The 16,098-nt window shown below is 36.4% G+C and overlaps 1 protein-coding gene across 4 annotated transcripts in view; it reads right to left on the bottom strand.

Annotated features, from left to right (window-relative positions):
- Positions 1–16,098, bottom strand: part of ttn.2 (titin, tandem duplicate 2) — a 340,760-nt gene that overhangs the window by 86,430 nt on the left and 238,232 nt on the right. For all 4 annotated transcript variants that reach the window (XM_073047117.1, XM_073047118.1, XM_073047119.1 and 1 more), the window contains 29 exons: positions 14,983–15,098; positions 14,439–14,738; positions 14,046–14,345; positions 13,849–13,954; positions 13,538–13,734; positions 13,139–13,444; positions 12,765–13,043; positions 12,347–12,646; positions 11,946–12,248; positions 11,435–11,809; positions 11,007–11,309; positions 10,508–10,807; positions 10,111–10,407; positions 9,738–10,025; positions 9,342–9,635; positions 8,957–9,256; positions 8,532–8,840; positions 8,214–8,404; positions 7,679–8,108; positions 7,123–7,431; positions 6,882–7,030; positions 3,658–3,690; positions 3,418–3,547; positions 3,031–3,330; positions 2,610–2,927; positions 2,217–2,513; positions 1,820–2,119; positions 1,232–1,546; positions 796–944 (listed from right to left, as the gene is read on the bottom strand). In XM_073047117.1, coding sequence (XP_072903218.1) covers positions 796–944; positions 1,232–1,546; positions 1,820–2,119; positions 2,217–2,513; positions 2,610–2,927; positions 3,031–3,330; positions 3,418–3,547; positions 3,658–3,690; positions 6,882–7,030; positions 7,123–7,431; positions 7,679–8,108; positions 8,214–8,404; positions 8,532–8,840; positions 8,957–9,256; positions 9,342–9,635; positions 9,738–10,025; positions 10,111–10,407; positions 10,508–10,807; positions 11,007–11,309; positions 11,435–11,809; positions 11,946–12,248; positions 12,347–12,646; positions 12,765–13,043; positions 13,139–13,444; positions 13,538–13,734; positions 13,849–13,954; positions 14,046–14,345; positions 14,439–14,738; positions 14,983–15,098 — 7,594 coding nt within the window. The remainder of the gene's footprint in view (positions 1–795; positions 945–1,231; positions 1,547–1,819; positions 2,120–2,216; positions 2,514–2,609; positions 2,928–3,030; positions 3,331–3,417; positions 3,548–3,657; positions 3,691–6,881; positions 7,031–7,122; positions 7,432–7,678; positions 8,109–8,213; positions 8,405–8,531; positions 8,841–8,956; positions 9,257–9,341; positions 9,636–9,737; positions 10,026–10,110; positions 10,408–10,507; positions 10,808–11,006; positions 11,310–11,434; positions 11,810–11,945; positions 12,249–12,346; positions 12,647–12,764; positions 13,044–13,138; positions 13,445–13,537; positions 13,735–13,848; positions 13,955–14,045; positions 14,346–14,438; positions 14,739–14,982; positions 15,099–16,098) is intronic.

The following is a 16,098-nucleotide window of genomic DNA, read 5'->3' as shown; positions in this document are numbered from 1 at the left end:
GAGAGGATGCTTCCTATAGTGAGCGAATCTAGGACCAGAGGGCACAGCTTCAGAATAGAAGGATGTCATTAAAAACAGAGATGAGGAAAAATTTCTTAGTCAGAGCATGGTGAATCTGTGGAATTCATTGCCATAGACAGCTGTGGAGGCCGTCATTGAGTATATTTAAAGCAGAGATTGATAGGTTCTTGATTAGTCAGGGCAACAAAGGTTATGGGGAGAAGGCAGGAGAAAAGGGTTGAGAGGAATAATAAATTGTCCATGATGGAATAGCACAGCAGGCTTGATGGGACAAGTGGTCTAATTCTGCTTCTATGTCTTATGGTCTTATGGACAAAAATTAAATTAAATTTTTTCAACCATCTACTGTGATTCTGTGTTTTGGGCATAGGAGGGATTTACAGAATCAGACAAATAATGGTTGTCCAAGAAATGTGAAAAATATTTTAGATTCAAGGATCCTTCAGAATGAAGCTAATGACCCATAGTGAAAGTGTTAGGGCTTGGTCTTCACTTTTACAAACATTGTACTTTTAGCTCTTTTTTAAGACCAGTCCAATGAGCAAAGCTGCACTGGAATTGAGATTGAGCTATTTTAACATTTGGGCCTCCAAATTTCAAAACTCTAAGGTGGTAGACTACCATGATAGTGCTCAATCACTGTCAGGCAAAGACAACGATTGGAACTGAATTGGGAAGGCAACTAATGGTATTGGTGCTGGAGGAAAAATAAATGGATTCATGTGTAAAATCACAAATGTGTGTAAAAATAATAATCATTACATTTGAATTTACCTTCTCCCACTCTTCCTTTCCTTCTTCCTTAAATTCAACAAAATAGCCAGTGATTCTGGATCCGCCATCTTTCGTTGGTGGAGCCCATTCAAGATCTACAGTTGACTTAGTCCAGTCTGTCACTTTGGGAAATGGAGGGCCAGGTGGTGCTGTTTTGAAAAAAAGGACATAAAGCTAAGTGCATCATAAACTTCAAAAGTTGATTCACACGAAATGTAGTCTTTTGAATGCTGTATTTGTTGCTGTTTTATTATTTTTGCTTTCATTAATAAGAAATATAGCTTGCAATGGCAATGCATTTCTAAAGGACTGCTGACATTATAAAACATTAGGATGCATAGAAATGTTTGAGCAGCTGAAGCGTACATCAATCTAAAAGAGAAATTATGCGTGTATAAAAGTCTCAAAATTCCAACCATACAAATGCAATGCTCACCTATGGGATCTCGTGCAACCACTGGGTCAGAAGGCACACTTGGGGGCCCAACACCTGCTGCATTGATAGCAAACACACGGAATTGATAATATGAGCCTTCAATAAGGCCAGTTACATGATAGGATACTCCAAGCGGCATAATCCTAATTGGATCACGATTTATCCTATTCCATCTCTTTGCTGAGGTCTCTTTACGCTCTAACCAGTAGCCAGTTACTGGAGAGCCGCCATCATATTCCGGTTCTTCCCAGTTGACTACCATACTATCGCGGTTCACACTACTAATAGTTGGTTTGTCGCAAGCACCAGGTACAGCTGTAAAATGAAAAGTTAACATCTTTAATATACAAGTTATATTGTTACAGCATTATTGAATTAGAAGTTGGAATGAAAAATCAAATGATTTTTGTAAATGAATACACAGAATTATATGCCCTATTTCGATGTTTTTTGTTAAAACTTCAACAGAAGTACAACTCAGTGTGAACAGAGAACTTTAGATAAGCAATTTTATTAGTCCAAAATATCAGATAATATCAGTAACATCAAAATATAGAAAATGTGGGAGAGATTTATTTCAATACATACTAAATAGGTTTCTTGCTGTCTCTGGTTCGCTGTCAAGAGGTTCACCAATGCCGTACTTATTCTGAGCCATGATGCGGAAAACATATTCATGTCCTTCCAATAACTTGGGTACTTCACACATACACTCTTTAACATCGCTGGTAACATGAATCCAAGTCCTTCTACTTGCTTCTCTCTTTTGAACAACATAGTTGGTGATCTTAGAGCCACCATCATCTTTTGGCGGTAACCACAAAAGGGTCATTTTCTCAGCACTAATTCCTTCAAACTTAATAGGACCCACCGGAGGACCAGGATGTCCTAATCAATAGAAAAAGTAAGAGAAAAAATCTTTATAGTATAATGACTGGAATACATAAAAAATACCACACATTTAGAGGAATAATAGAAAAGTTACCAAGAACATTGAGTCTCATTTCCTTTGAATCACTGCCCAAGTTGTTTATTGCAGTGAGAGTGTAAAGACCTGTGTCCTTTCGGAGAGACTGATGAATGAGTAGAGTACAACCATCCTCAGTCACAATTTTGTTGACATGCTGATCATATTCTACTTTAGATTTTTCTTCTGGTTTATGGACAGGTGCTTTGTACCAAGTCAAAGTTGGGAATGGTGTGCCCTTCACTTTGGCAACAATGTTTATGTCGGTACGTTGTTCTACCTCCATGAATTCTTTAAGTTCAATTGCAGGTGCACCTGGACATAAAGTATTCAGTGAATTTTAGGAACATTTAAATTTAGTGTTTATGGTATTACATTAGCCCGATAACAGGTAATTGTGCAAGTACTTACATGTTTGGTCTTTTACAACTAAAGGCCCAACAGAATTACATGGTTTACTAATGCCAGCTTCATTAACAGCTTTTACACGGAATTCATACTCTCCACCATCAATGAGATCTTCTACTGTAAATTTGGTTTCTTCCACATCGCGCCTATTGCACTGTTTCCAAGATTCCTTCTTTTCTCCACTTGGATCCAAGGCAAGACTTTCAATAATGTAATGTGTTACTGGAGCCCCTCCATCATTCTTTGGTGGCCTCCAGGTAAGTGAAACAGAGTTCTTAGTAACCAAAGCAGTTTTGAGTTTTGTTGGTGGCTCAGGAGGATCTGAAATGTAAAAGTGCAATCATCAAAAAATGGCTAACTGAAGTTGTAAAGATATTTGAACAAGGTTTACTGGATTAATAAATATTATAAACAAGAAACTTACGGATTGGATCCCTGGCCCTAGTCCTCTGGATAGTTTCTACTGGTGGACCAACGCCAAATCGGTTTTCTGCCCGGACACGGAAGAAGTACTCCTGCCCTTCAATAAGATCAGGCACAACATATGATGTGCCAACACAGGAAACATTAACTTTTACCCAAGCCTTTCCTTCGACAGTCTTTTTCTCTATAACATAGCTTTTAATTCTGTCTCCACCATCATTGTCCGGAGACTTCCATGAAAGTCTGCAGGTACTCCTTGTAATGTCAGTCACTTTAAGATCTTTTGGTGATCCTGGCATATCTGTTAAAAGCAAGGGATAATTGAGGAATCATATCAAACTACTCAATTCATTCTATTTCAAGAAAGCTTAAGAAAACAATTACATACCAAGAACATTTACTCTGACATGTGCTGTCTTTTGACCAGCCTTGTTCTTAGCAGTGATGTTATACCGACCAGAGTGGGATCTGTTGCATTCTGGAATGATTATAGCTGTCTTATTTCCTGCAGTTTCAATCTATAAAAGGCAAAATAAAGAGTAATAATTCAGTAAATGAAATATAAATTCTATTCCTGCATTTTAGAATTTAAAACATGAGCAAAAAGAATTATGAACCACATTATTACCTGAGTATCAGCTGGTACACTGTGTACTTCATCCTAGAAAGAGTAAAACATCAATTGTTACAAGTTCTGCTCAATCCAATGTATTCAGAAGAAGATTCGCCCTAAAGCTTGGTCTTAATATTTTTCTGATTATGTTATACTGGCTAAGCTGAGTTCAAAGCTGCTTGGCAATTCCTGTGACTCCGCCGGTGCCAAACTGCATCAGTCAATGTTGTTCCTTTGAATTCATCAGCTGTGCAGAGAAGTGGAGCCCGCTACATGAGCAACAGCTTGCTCTCCATATCGTACTGCCCTGGTTTGCGTATCTTGCAGGCAGCTGGGTCGCAAAGTCAGAAAGCCACTGACACTGACTATGCTGGTTGATGCTAAGTTATCTTTACCTATGGTTTACACAGCAGCATTTCATATTTTCTTGAAGCCGACTTAAACCTAAGTTCAAGTGTAACACATCCTAATTAAATTTAAAAAGTAAGGCATGAATACCTAGGAACGTAGGCAAAAGAAATCATAATTTGTGTTAAATACTAATAACAGCACAATAACTACCTTCTGCAAGTCAAAAACCTTCACAAATGTAGACCCCACATCAAACTAATTAGGAATCAACACAAATAGTAGTGATTGGAGATGAATCCGGAGTTATTGCATTAACTGAATAGAGCAGACAAAACATTAGCTTTGATACAATTCCAACTCCTCAGCTAAAATGGAGCTCCCTATTCTCACAGTAACTTCATAAAAAATTGTCAACAAAATGGTCAAAAATATTATTTCAGGAGATTTTTAAATATTGGAGGTCCAGCGATATTCAGAGGTAATCACTATAGAGAAAGGATAATCTACTGCTTGGTGGTAGTTCTCTTTTGACGGACAACTCATCAGCTAGAAGATTCCAATCATATGCTTATGTATTGAATTGAATTGAATTTTGGTTTATTGTCATTTAGAAACCACAACTGCAATGCATTTTAAAAATGAAACAATGTTCCTCCAGAATGATATCACAAAAGCACACGACAAAAACAGACTACAGCAGAAAATCCACATAACGTTTGGCAATCCCCAAATTCAGAGTCCAGAAAGGCTGCTGCGTATTAATATAGTGCTACCATCTTAGCATGTTCCCCGGAAAGGAGATCCAAATCCACCAGACAAAACAAGAGTACCCAGACACATCAAGTCAGGAGACTAAGTCTACCACCCAACAAACCAAAAACTAAAGCTACAAGACCTACACAAAATGTTGAGTTGCTCAGAAAATTGTTTAAGATTTTTATACTGGGTTATTCTAATTTGAATGAATTTATTACCATAGTGGAATCAAATACAATCTGTATGTTTATGATATGTTTAGACAAGCGCTTAAGTAGGTATGGTGTGGAAGGATTTTTCTGTGGGCAAAAGTCTGGCATGGATGCGGTGGGCCGAAGGACCCATATATTTCTATGCTGTGCAACTCTATCAATTTGTCTACAACAATTACATATCTCTTCAAGATCTATGTGACACATCACGTTACTGAATACTGTGTGATCAAAAGGTAAATATTGAGGAATTAAAATGGACAGTGGGCAAATCAGCTGTGCTATTGATACCCAATATCTCCTGAGATCTCATATTCATGTATGATTCTGAAGGTTTGGGAACCACCTGATGACATCTGTTCCCGGCTGAAGGCTACGGTTACCGCATAAGGTATCTGGAGAATGCACCCTAACAGGTGTATGTAACAAGTAATTCACTGCTGTGGTTACTTAGAGTAGGATGACGCTTGCATTACCATACATGCTAGGTTCTTGTATCACCTAGCTCTGCATGAGCAGTGTTCTATAAAGGTACTACAGAGACAAAAAAAAAGCCACTGAAATCGTATGTACCTCATGTCCATTACCTTTACCATTTTCTTTGAATTAACTTATTATGGGAGCCATCTAGATTTCCAGAGCAGCAATATGTATTAAAGTATTGATGTGACACTGCATTTAACCCAATGTTGAATTTGATTTTGGGTCTCATGCTAATAAAAATCATCCCAATGACCTGGTTAGTAAGACAAATTTTCCCCTTATGTTTAAAAGAAAGGAAGCATTTTTGTTAATAGCTGAGGGGAAATGAAGGATACATGTTTCACTCAAGGATTTCATTTATTGTTAATTCTCTGATGCAAATATAATTGCATGGTCATTCAGGCCTTAATCCTTATTTCATAAGTTACATCTTTTAATATCTTTTCAAAAAGTGGCAAATAACATGGCAACACAATGTACTGCATATTTCAGTCAACTATGAAAAAATTTGTTATGATCATTATGATTCAATGGGTGTCATTGTATGGGATACATGAAGTCTAACTGGGGGAAACAGTGATATTGAATACTAGAAACATTTTGAGAGACTAGAATCAGCTAGTGTATGATATTTCTGGCCAGAAATATTGTTAAGTTAAGACCAAAATCTTTTCCCAGACTAAAATAATATATACTTAAATAAACCACAATAACAGATCCAGCAGGCATTTTGGGAGATGATATTCCATGGCAGAATAATCTGCTCTGACAGTAAGAATATTCTGTTGAACTGGTTTTGCTGAGAACCAGTTGGGATATGCAATCTGTGGGAACAGAGAATTTAAAAGCTTTCTGCCTGTCAGAATATAAGCATGAAACCTTGATTAATAAGTCTTGCATATACCAGAACGACTGGCGATTCTACACCACTACTAAACACAGACCACAGAAAATTATGTTTATGAATACTTTAATTAAAACAATAATTTAGATGGTGCCTTGAACATGTAATCTAAAATGTCCAAGTCACATCAAAATGGTAAAGTAAATATTTTTGATTTCTAACCAAGTCCTACCCATAAATGTTTGAATGAAGTAACATGAGATCAAATTGAGTTTTTTTTGTTAGGAATGGATTACTCGCTGAAGATTCCATGTGGAAAGGAAGCTTAATTAGGTAAGGCATTACAGTAGTTACATAAGAACACACTTAAAACCTGGTGCAAAAGCTTACACTTTGGTTATCATTAATTCCTTTAAACACTGTGTTGGAAATTTTATAAAATTTGGTGTCCTGGCATTAATCATCAATGCTGGCAAATGAAATTTCGTATCACAATACCCCATTATGTCCAAGGAATATTGAAATGGGATAACTATGAGTTTATCATGAAGATGCAAGTGATGATACTAAAATATAATTCATATATTTTATACCTTGATAACTGTTTTTGCTGGTCCTTCAAACTCCCAACTGATCTTTGGGAAAGGACGGCCTGATACAATAGCTGGAATTCTCAAAGGTGTTCCTGAGTGACAGCTGAGGAAATCTTGTGCACCAACATCCAATGAAACATCTGGTTCCTCTGCAAATTATAAAGAAAAAGATGTTAGTTGAGGCCTACAAAATGTATATACTATATTAATACTCTTAAACACTGAACCTAGAAGTGTTTACCTAGGATTTCCTTCACAGGTATTTCTGAAGTGGATGAACTTGGTTCAGATTCCCCTACAGCATTAACAGCTTTAATTCGGAACCGGTATTTCTTGAGTGCTTGTAAATTGGGCACTTCATATTCACAGTTGGTAATTAATTTATCTGGCTCTGATGCTCTTGTCCAATCAGCTGAACCTTCTTCTTGCTTCTCAACAATATAGCCTTGGATTGGGCTATGACCATCCTTTTCAGGGCGTTTCCATGCAAGCTTTACACTATTCTTTGTTTTATCTGTGACTTCAGGACAGGAGGGAGCACCTGGAGGATCTTGAGAGGGAGAAAAGAATATTTACAGCATCTGCCAATTTCTCATTAGTGTAAGTAGAAATTTTTAATCAGTGCATAAAAAATTATATTACATAAGATTACATTGATTGTTAAGTAAAATATTAGTACTGCATTACGATTATGTTTTAGGTAATTTATATTTTAAAGAAAGTTTTAATCAGCTATTTTTTTTTTAACTTGGACTTAGAGTTGCACAACTGATAAGCATGTATTTAGTAAAACTTACATTTGGGATCAGATGCCAAAACTGGATCAGAAGGTTCACTTGGAGGCCCAATTCCAGCAGCATTTATAGCCATGACTCGGAACTGATACTCAACACCTTCTAATAAGCGAAGTACAGTAAAATCTAGCCCTTTCACAGCAGGCTTTGTCACAGGAGCTCTATTGACACGTGACCAATACACACCATCTACTTCTCTCTTCTCTATATAATAACCAGTAATGGGAGCGCCACCATTGTCCAGTGGAGGTTTCCAAGATACAAGCATAGAAGATCTTGTAACATCAGACACATTTGGTTTATCAGGTGGTCCTGGGAGGCCAAATGGATCTTTGATAGTTACTTTTTCAGACATGCAGCCGTCACTAATTCCATATTTGTTCTCTGCTCTTATTCTGAACTGATATTCTCCATCAGTTGTCAGTTTCCACACCTAAAGTTAAGAAAAAATAATTTTAAATATGTATAATTTGTTAGATTATTAGAAGACATAGTTAAAATATAAACATAATGTTGTAATATAAAAAAGAAACATTACGCCATATCGTCTTTCAATAATATTTCTTGTGATCTCTTCCCATTCGGATTTCTTTGTGCTTGCATCACGCTTGTCAACAACATAGTTGGTTATTTCGCTCCCACCATTGTCCACAGGAGCATCCCAAGTCAGATAACAGTATTCACTTTTAATATCAGAAACTGTAAGGTTCCTTGGTGGTGAAGGTTTGTCTATAGTTAAGGAAAGGTGAAATAAATTAACACTTCAACAATTATCATCCATTTGAGGATTTTAAAAAATAAATACTTTAAATATCAAAGCATTTTCTTTAAAATTTATTGTGTTTTGCTTCCTTACCTAGAATGTTAACATTCACAGACTGGGATGCTGATCCCAGTCGGTTTGAAACAGCAATAGTGTATGTATCTGTATCTTTTCTAACAGTTGTAGGAATACTAAACTTAGTTAATGCATTTGTTCTTGACTGCATTTCAGTGTCTATCTTCTGTCGGTCAGTTGATCTTTCTATTACAGTTTCTCCTTTGCTCCATTCAATTTTGGGGAAAGGGAGGCCTTCCACCTCAGCTGGAATTTCAACTGGTTCTCCAACTTTAACAGCTAATACATCTCTCTTAAGTTTTAGTAGCAGTCTCACAGTCGGAGGCACTATTAGGAAAATAAATGAATTGAAGAACGAAGATGTTAATCAATTAAATTTGGAAAAAACTTAATGTGAAAAATACAGGTTCATACTGCAGGAAATAACTATTGAATGTATTTACCTTCATCATCTTGCACTATTACATTAAGAGTAATTGATGGTTCACTTTCTCCAATTTCATTAACAGCTCTTACACGGAAGTCATACATGGTTGAGTCTTCAAGATCATCCACCACAAAGGTTAATTTTTGACAGACTTGTTTGTTAACTTTTTCAAAGTTAGGCTGGTCATGTCGCTTCTTTTCCACATAGTAGCCTAAAACAGGACGGCCACCATCACTTCTTGGAGGTTTCCAGATGAGTGTGACAGTTGACTTTGTTCTCTCAGTGTACCTGAACTTTTCAGGCGAAGTTGGTGGGCCTACAATTAAACAACATATTTAATTCAAACATATAACAGAACATATAGAAATTATTTCATTACCTTGTTTCTTTATTTTTCTTACCTAGTGGATCAACTGCAGCTATTGGTCCAAGTACGTCAGCAGGACCACACCCATATTTATTTTTAGCACAGATTCGGAACATATATTCCTGTCCTTCAAGAAGACCAACAATGTCACATTTGGATTTTTCTGTTTCAAAAGGTTGCCTCCAGCTATGCATTTTGGCATCCTTTCTCTCAATTACATAACCAATTATATCACTACCACCATCATCAATAGGTTCTGACCAGTTGAGTAACATCATCTTTCTTGTAACAACTACAGGTTTGAGATCCAGGATGGGTCCAGGAACATCTAAAAGAAAAGTTGGTACAAACCATTTAGATTTAATTAATACTCCAATATAAGATACCAATCTTTTTTCCCAAACTTATAGTTCTTTACTATGAGTCCTACCTACGATATCCACTCGAGTCCATGCAGATTTGCTGCCACTGCTATTTGTAGCAGTAACTATGTATCTACCAAAATCACTTCTTCGTGAATCCTTTATAATTAACTCTGACTTTGTGCCAACTGTTTCAATAACAGCAAGCTTTTCATCAAATTTTCCTCCTTCTTCTTTGTTCCATTTAACTTCTGGGGTTGGTCGGCCTGTTATAATGGCAGGAAGTCTAATAATTTCTCCAGCCATTTTCAGGATACCATTTTTCACACTTACATCAAATTCTACCGTTGGAGGTTCTGGAAAACAAAATGTAATTTTGTGAATAGTAATTCAAACAATTCTGAAGAATATAAATCTAAGTATTTGCAAGATTCTTAATACCTTTTGGCTCCATAACAGTCACAACTTCGGTCTGACCAGGAGCTCCTTCTCCAGCGTTATTGACTGCCACGACACGAATTATATAATCTGCATCTTCTCTAACTCCAGTGACTCTGTACTTGAGATCTTTAACTAATCTTTCTGTACAGCGTGACCATTCCTTTGATCGTACAAGCTGCTTGTCAACATGATAACCACTGATGTCCCCACCACCATCGTAGATCGGAGGCTCCCAGATTACATCTATTGATGTTGCTGATGTATCTTGGATACTTGGTATAGGTGGCCCAGGTGGCACTTAAACAGGAAGAAAAAGAATAATTATAAAATTAATAACAGCCAGATACACTTTATCATGATATTCAAACTCATCAACTACTGTTAAGTTAATACTTACAAATTGGATTCTGTGCTCTCTTGGGTTCTGATGGTGGACTGAATTTTCCAGGACCAGCTGCATTTTCTGCACAAACCCTGAACAGGTATGTTAAACCCTCCATAAGGCCTTCAGCTGTTACTTTTAGGGCATTGAGTAACTCTCTATTAACTCGAGTCCAGTGTGTGCTGTTAATTTCTCTCCTTTCAATCCAGTAGCCTAAAATAGGGCTACCATTGTCTTTTGGTTCCTTCCATGTAACAACCATGCTATTGCTCATGGTATCCTCCACTTGAGGTTGATCAGGTGCTTCAGGAGGATCTAAAAAATAGACAATGAAGATAAGTAAATAGCAATACTGATAATAATAAATCAATATATGCCAAATAATAGCAATGAAAAAATTTAGAAAATGCATTTTATTACTGAAGTAATTCTACAAAGAATGCTTGGACAGACAATATTTTAATATAATTCATTTCATGCATGATGATTGTGAGAAACAAAATTAAATGCTTACCAAATGGATTTTTAGCAACAAGTGGCTTTGAAGTACACCACGGTCCTGGACCAAATTTATTTTCTGCTGCTACACGGAAAATATATTCTTTTCCTTCAATAAGCTTTGTCACATGATATTTGCAATGTCTAAGAGTTGTTGTTACAGTGATCCAGCCAATACCAGCTTTTGAATTATCTTTCTTCTCCAAGATATAGTTGAGAATTTCACTGCCACCATTGTCCAAAGGAGGATCCCATTTACAAAGGACAGAATCATTTCTGACATCCTCAAAAATGAAATTGACAGGTGGGCCAGGTGTGTCTGGAAAGCCAAATACAAATTGTTTAAATATTGTTAAAGGAAACAAGTCTAAATATTTAAAAATTTTTATCAGCTTCTTCTAAAAATATTATAAGAACATTAAAAGAATTTATGTAGCAGCTCACCCAAGACCGTTACTTCACAACTTGCACGAGCCACACCATGATCATTTTCTACTTTGATGGTATATTTTCCATAGTCCTTTCTGATAGAATCCCGCACTATCATTTCAGACTCCCCTGCTTTGCTGTTGTCAACAGTTAACCGTTCTGGCAGACTGAGAGAGAAAGGCTCCTCCTCCACAACCTCCTTCTTCCGAGCTGGTATTATTTGCCGTACTCTCTTTTTGATCTCTTCTGGTCTAATCACCTCATCATTTCGAAGCCATCTTATAGTTGGATAAGGAGAACCAGAAATTCGAGCTAGTATAGATATTTCTTCACCTTTTCGGACACTTAATCCGGATGCAAGATTTCCAGTAAGGCACACCTTTGGTGGGTCTATTTAGAAAAAGATATTAACTTACTAAACATATTCCTTATTACCAGATTGTTTTTACCTTAAAGTTGCTTCTTCATTGAAAAAAAGAATTGAAGGCATCAACTCTTTTGTACTTACTATCGGAAAAAAACTTACCAATGGGGTCCAAAGCTTTGACTCCTGGTGTTATTCTTGAAGGATCACTAATCCCAGCAATATTTTCAGCACGGGCGCGGAACTGGTATTCATTTCCTTCTTCAAGATTTTTTACAGTGTAGGACAGAACCGGAACCAAATACTCATTGCATCTCTCCCATTTGTCACTTCCTTTAGCTATCTTTTCTATGATATAGCCCATGATTTTACAACCACCATCAAAAAGAGGTGGTTTCCATGTGAGCATTATTGATTTTGATGTTGGATCATGGAACTCAAGATCAACTGGTGGATCAGGACGCTCTGAAGGAAAATTACAAATATTCATGTAATTATATTTAAAATATTCTAAGAATTAAACGCTATATAAATACCATAAATATTGCTTTTGAAATACTTACGCTTTTGATCTTCTGCAATAACTGGGTTGCGAATCTCAGTGTATTCACCACCACCAATTTTATTAACAGCCTTTACTCGGAAGTAGTATTCGTTATTTGGAATAAGATCCTTTACTTGCCAGGTCAGTTTATTCTCACCAGACATTACTGGTGTGTAAGTTCTTCTACCAGCTTCTCGCCGTTGTAGAACATAATGCAAAATTGGGCTGCCACCATCATTGTCTGGAGGATCCCAGCTTATCTTGCAAGAACTCTTGGTGACATCAGTTGCTCTTAAATCCTTACACTGACCAGGTAATCCTTAAATAACACCAAGAAGATCAACTAGTCAAAATCACTGGATTTTATTCAGAAACAGGGTTTTAATTCAGGAAAATAATGATAATAAAAATCCATCTATTACATTTCAAATTATTACCTATGACTTTAACATTAACGGTGCCTGTTGTTGAACCCAGTTTATTCTCCAGTGTAATTGTGTAGACACCTGCATCAGCATGAACACAGTTGATAATTTCAATGGATGTGTGGGCATAATCACTCTGCTTTCTCATTCTGTCATCCACTTTGAGGTCTTTTCCATCCTTAAACCAGGAAATAGTTGGCATTGGCACAGCTCTAAAGGGAACTGGGATATTCAACTTCTCACCCTCCACAACAATTATATCTTGCGTTTGCATTTCAATACTTGGATTACCTATTAAAATAAATATTTAAACAGTATTTAAAAAGGTAATGATAAGAATATAACTTTTGAATGAGATAGGAAGGATTTTAAAAGACTGTTCTTACAGTCAGAATCTTTCGCCACAACATTTTCTGAAATTTCTGACGGATCACTTGTTCCAATGGCATTAACAGCCTTAACTCTCAGGACATATTCTTTATCAGGAATAATGCCTTCGTCTGCTTTATATTTCAGTTCTTTTACTGGACGAGAATTAATTCGCATCCACTTCTCGGTTCCTGCTTCACAGATTTCAACATGATAGCCAATAATAGGGCTACCACCATTTTTCTCTGGTGCTTTCCATGCAATAGAAATGTGATCTCGGTTTGCATCTGTTACATGTAACTCAAGTGGAGGAGAAGGTGGACCTAGACACAAAGACATTAAAATATGACTAGCTTATTCTTAAAATTTCAAGATAATTTCTGTTAACGACACATTTGCTTTCAATTTTTACTCACTAGTTGGATCTTCAATTAACAGCAGATCAGTAGGTTCACTTGGATGACCACAGCCAGCTTCATTTTCAGCACGGATTTGGAATTGTACTTCAGTGCCCTCAATTACATCAGTAACTCTATAATTACATTCTGGTCCAGCAGTCTTGCCAGCTTTAACCCAGCGAGTTCCTAATTTCTCTTTCTTTTCAATGACATACCTATAGAATCATTCAGTATAATTTTAAGTAGTGAATATTTGTAAGAAGGAAAGAAACACATTGGATGCAGAGGAAATAAGCACACGTATAAAATAGCAAAAGAACTAAAATAACCTCTGTATTGGTCTTCCGCCATCATTTTTGGGAGCTTCCCATTTCAATTCAACATGTCTCTTGGTTACATCAACGACTGTAAGGGCATAAGGCGGCCCAGGTGTTGCTGGAGAGAAATCATTACACATATGTAAGATAAAATAACCTAATCAAGAAGTTAATTATTCTAGGTCTAGTGACAAATCAAGTAAGCTTACTGAAGGTATCTTTTGCAAGAACTGAATCTTCCAGTTCACAGTATTCACTTTGACCAACTGCATTTTCTGCAGCAACTCGGAATACATATAGTGAACCTTCTGAAAGAGGAGTAACTGTGGATTTGATGTCTTTTATTGTTGTATCAACAGTTTGCCAGCCCTTTCGCCTTACATCTCGTTTTTCCACAATATAATTTGTAATGGGAGAGCCACCATCTTTTTCTGGTTGTGTCCATTTAAGATCAGCAGCATTCTTTGTGATATTAACAACTTCAAGCCAACGTGGAGGTGAAGGAGCACCTGTGGAGAGAAAAAAAATTGCACGTATTTAAAACTGTATGACTTTTGCTATTGATTGTAATATAAATTATGTAAAAGATGTGTGCAACTTACTCAATCTCTCTTTGCACAGCACAGGATCAGACGGTTCACTAGGTTCACTTTCACCAGCTTTATTAACGGCTCGTATTCGGAATGAATATTCTTGTTTTTCCATAAGTCCTTTCAGAAAGTATTCAGTCATAGGAACACCTTCGGCAACTCTAACCCAGTCTTCTGTTCCACTTTTCAGTAACTCAATAATATAAGATTCAATCTTTGCTCCTCCATCATGTTCTGGTCTATTCCAATTTAAGAATGCAGAAGTCTTCATGACATCTTTAACATTAGGTTTTCCAGGAGGCCATGGTGGGTCTATAAATTAGTTTATATTAAAAAGTGGTCAAAATCTTACATAATAATATTGTCAATCTTGTAAAACTTTGCAGCACAGGTGTTGCCTTACAAACAGTCAAAAGTTTAGAAAATTTGCAATGTTGAGGTTCTTTTACCGTATATAGTTTCCAACTATATATAAGATCCCTTGAGTCATGCAATATTTCAGCATCACACATGAAAAGCAGGAAGTTTCACTGGGTGACTATAATTGTATACGTACCTATGGGATCTTTAACTAAGATTGGGTCTGTTTCCAAGCTTGGTTTACTAGGACCAGCTAAATTCTCTGCCAGCACACGGAATTTGTACTTCTTCTTTGGAGTAAGTCCTTTTAATCTGTTTTGGAAAAAAAATTAGTTATATGATTATTTGGTGTCAATGGATGCAGCTAATTTTTTGCAGTTGAAATGACTGAAACAATCACCTTACTTTTATATATAATACCTAGTTAACTATTTGCAGCTATCAAGAGTCACATTTTATTACAGCCTAAAATGAACTGATCAGTTAAATTTTGCCAATAGTTTTCTTTCTATCCCTGCCACACAGAGCTATTATTTAAAAGTCACAATTCATATATTCAGCCATCAATCACAAAACCACACTTTATACAAACAGTTCAATATAGATGAGAAAGGTATTTTAATTTGGTCCCCATTTCAAACATATAATTTTTTATTCCACCTCCCCCCAATGCTTTCTCTCTGTATCAGCTCACAAAGCAATTTGATCCCCTCAACTGAACTGCTGATTTAGATTGGGAATGGATAGTGCCTAAGCACTAATCCCTTCAATACCTAACTAGTAACAAACTACCATTCTAAGAAGGACTTACTCATTTCTACACTTTTTATTGTTAACTGTCAGTTCACACTAGAACATTAAGCCCAATCTTAGGTGCTCTAGTCTTGTTCACCATCTCCTTTTGTGGGATATCACTGAAAACCTTCAGAAAATCCAAACAAATCACATTCATTGGTTCACTCTGGTTTACTCTACTAGATATATTCTAAAAAATTTTTAGATCATTTAGATTTCCTTTCAGAAATCCACAATGATTCTGCTCAATTATATTATCATTTCCCAAGTATTGTGATATTTCATTTTTTATTAGAATTTGCTAAATTGCTGATAACAGGCTAACAGATCAGCAGCTCGCTTGTTTGTCTCTCACTCTTGTCATTAAACAACAGGGATACATTTGTTGCCTTGCTTTCTGCAGGACCGATTCCAGAATCTACACATTTTTGGAAGATGGTAAATGGAATACCAATTTCAGTTTCACTAATAGTTCTTTTTTGTCTTAGTTTTTTTCAGTTTTGTACCAAAATCGTTA

Source organism: Hemitrygon akajei, chromosome 5 (genome assembly GCF_048418815.1).
Source record: "Hemitrygon akajei chromosome 5, sHemAka1.3, whole genome shotgun sequence".
In the NCBI taxonomy this organism is placed as follows: Eukaryota; Metazoa; Chordata; class Chondrichthyes; order Myliobatiformes; family Dasyatidae; genus Hemitrygon; species Hemitrygon akajei.
This window is presented reverse-complemented; position numbering and strand designations above follow the sequence as displayed.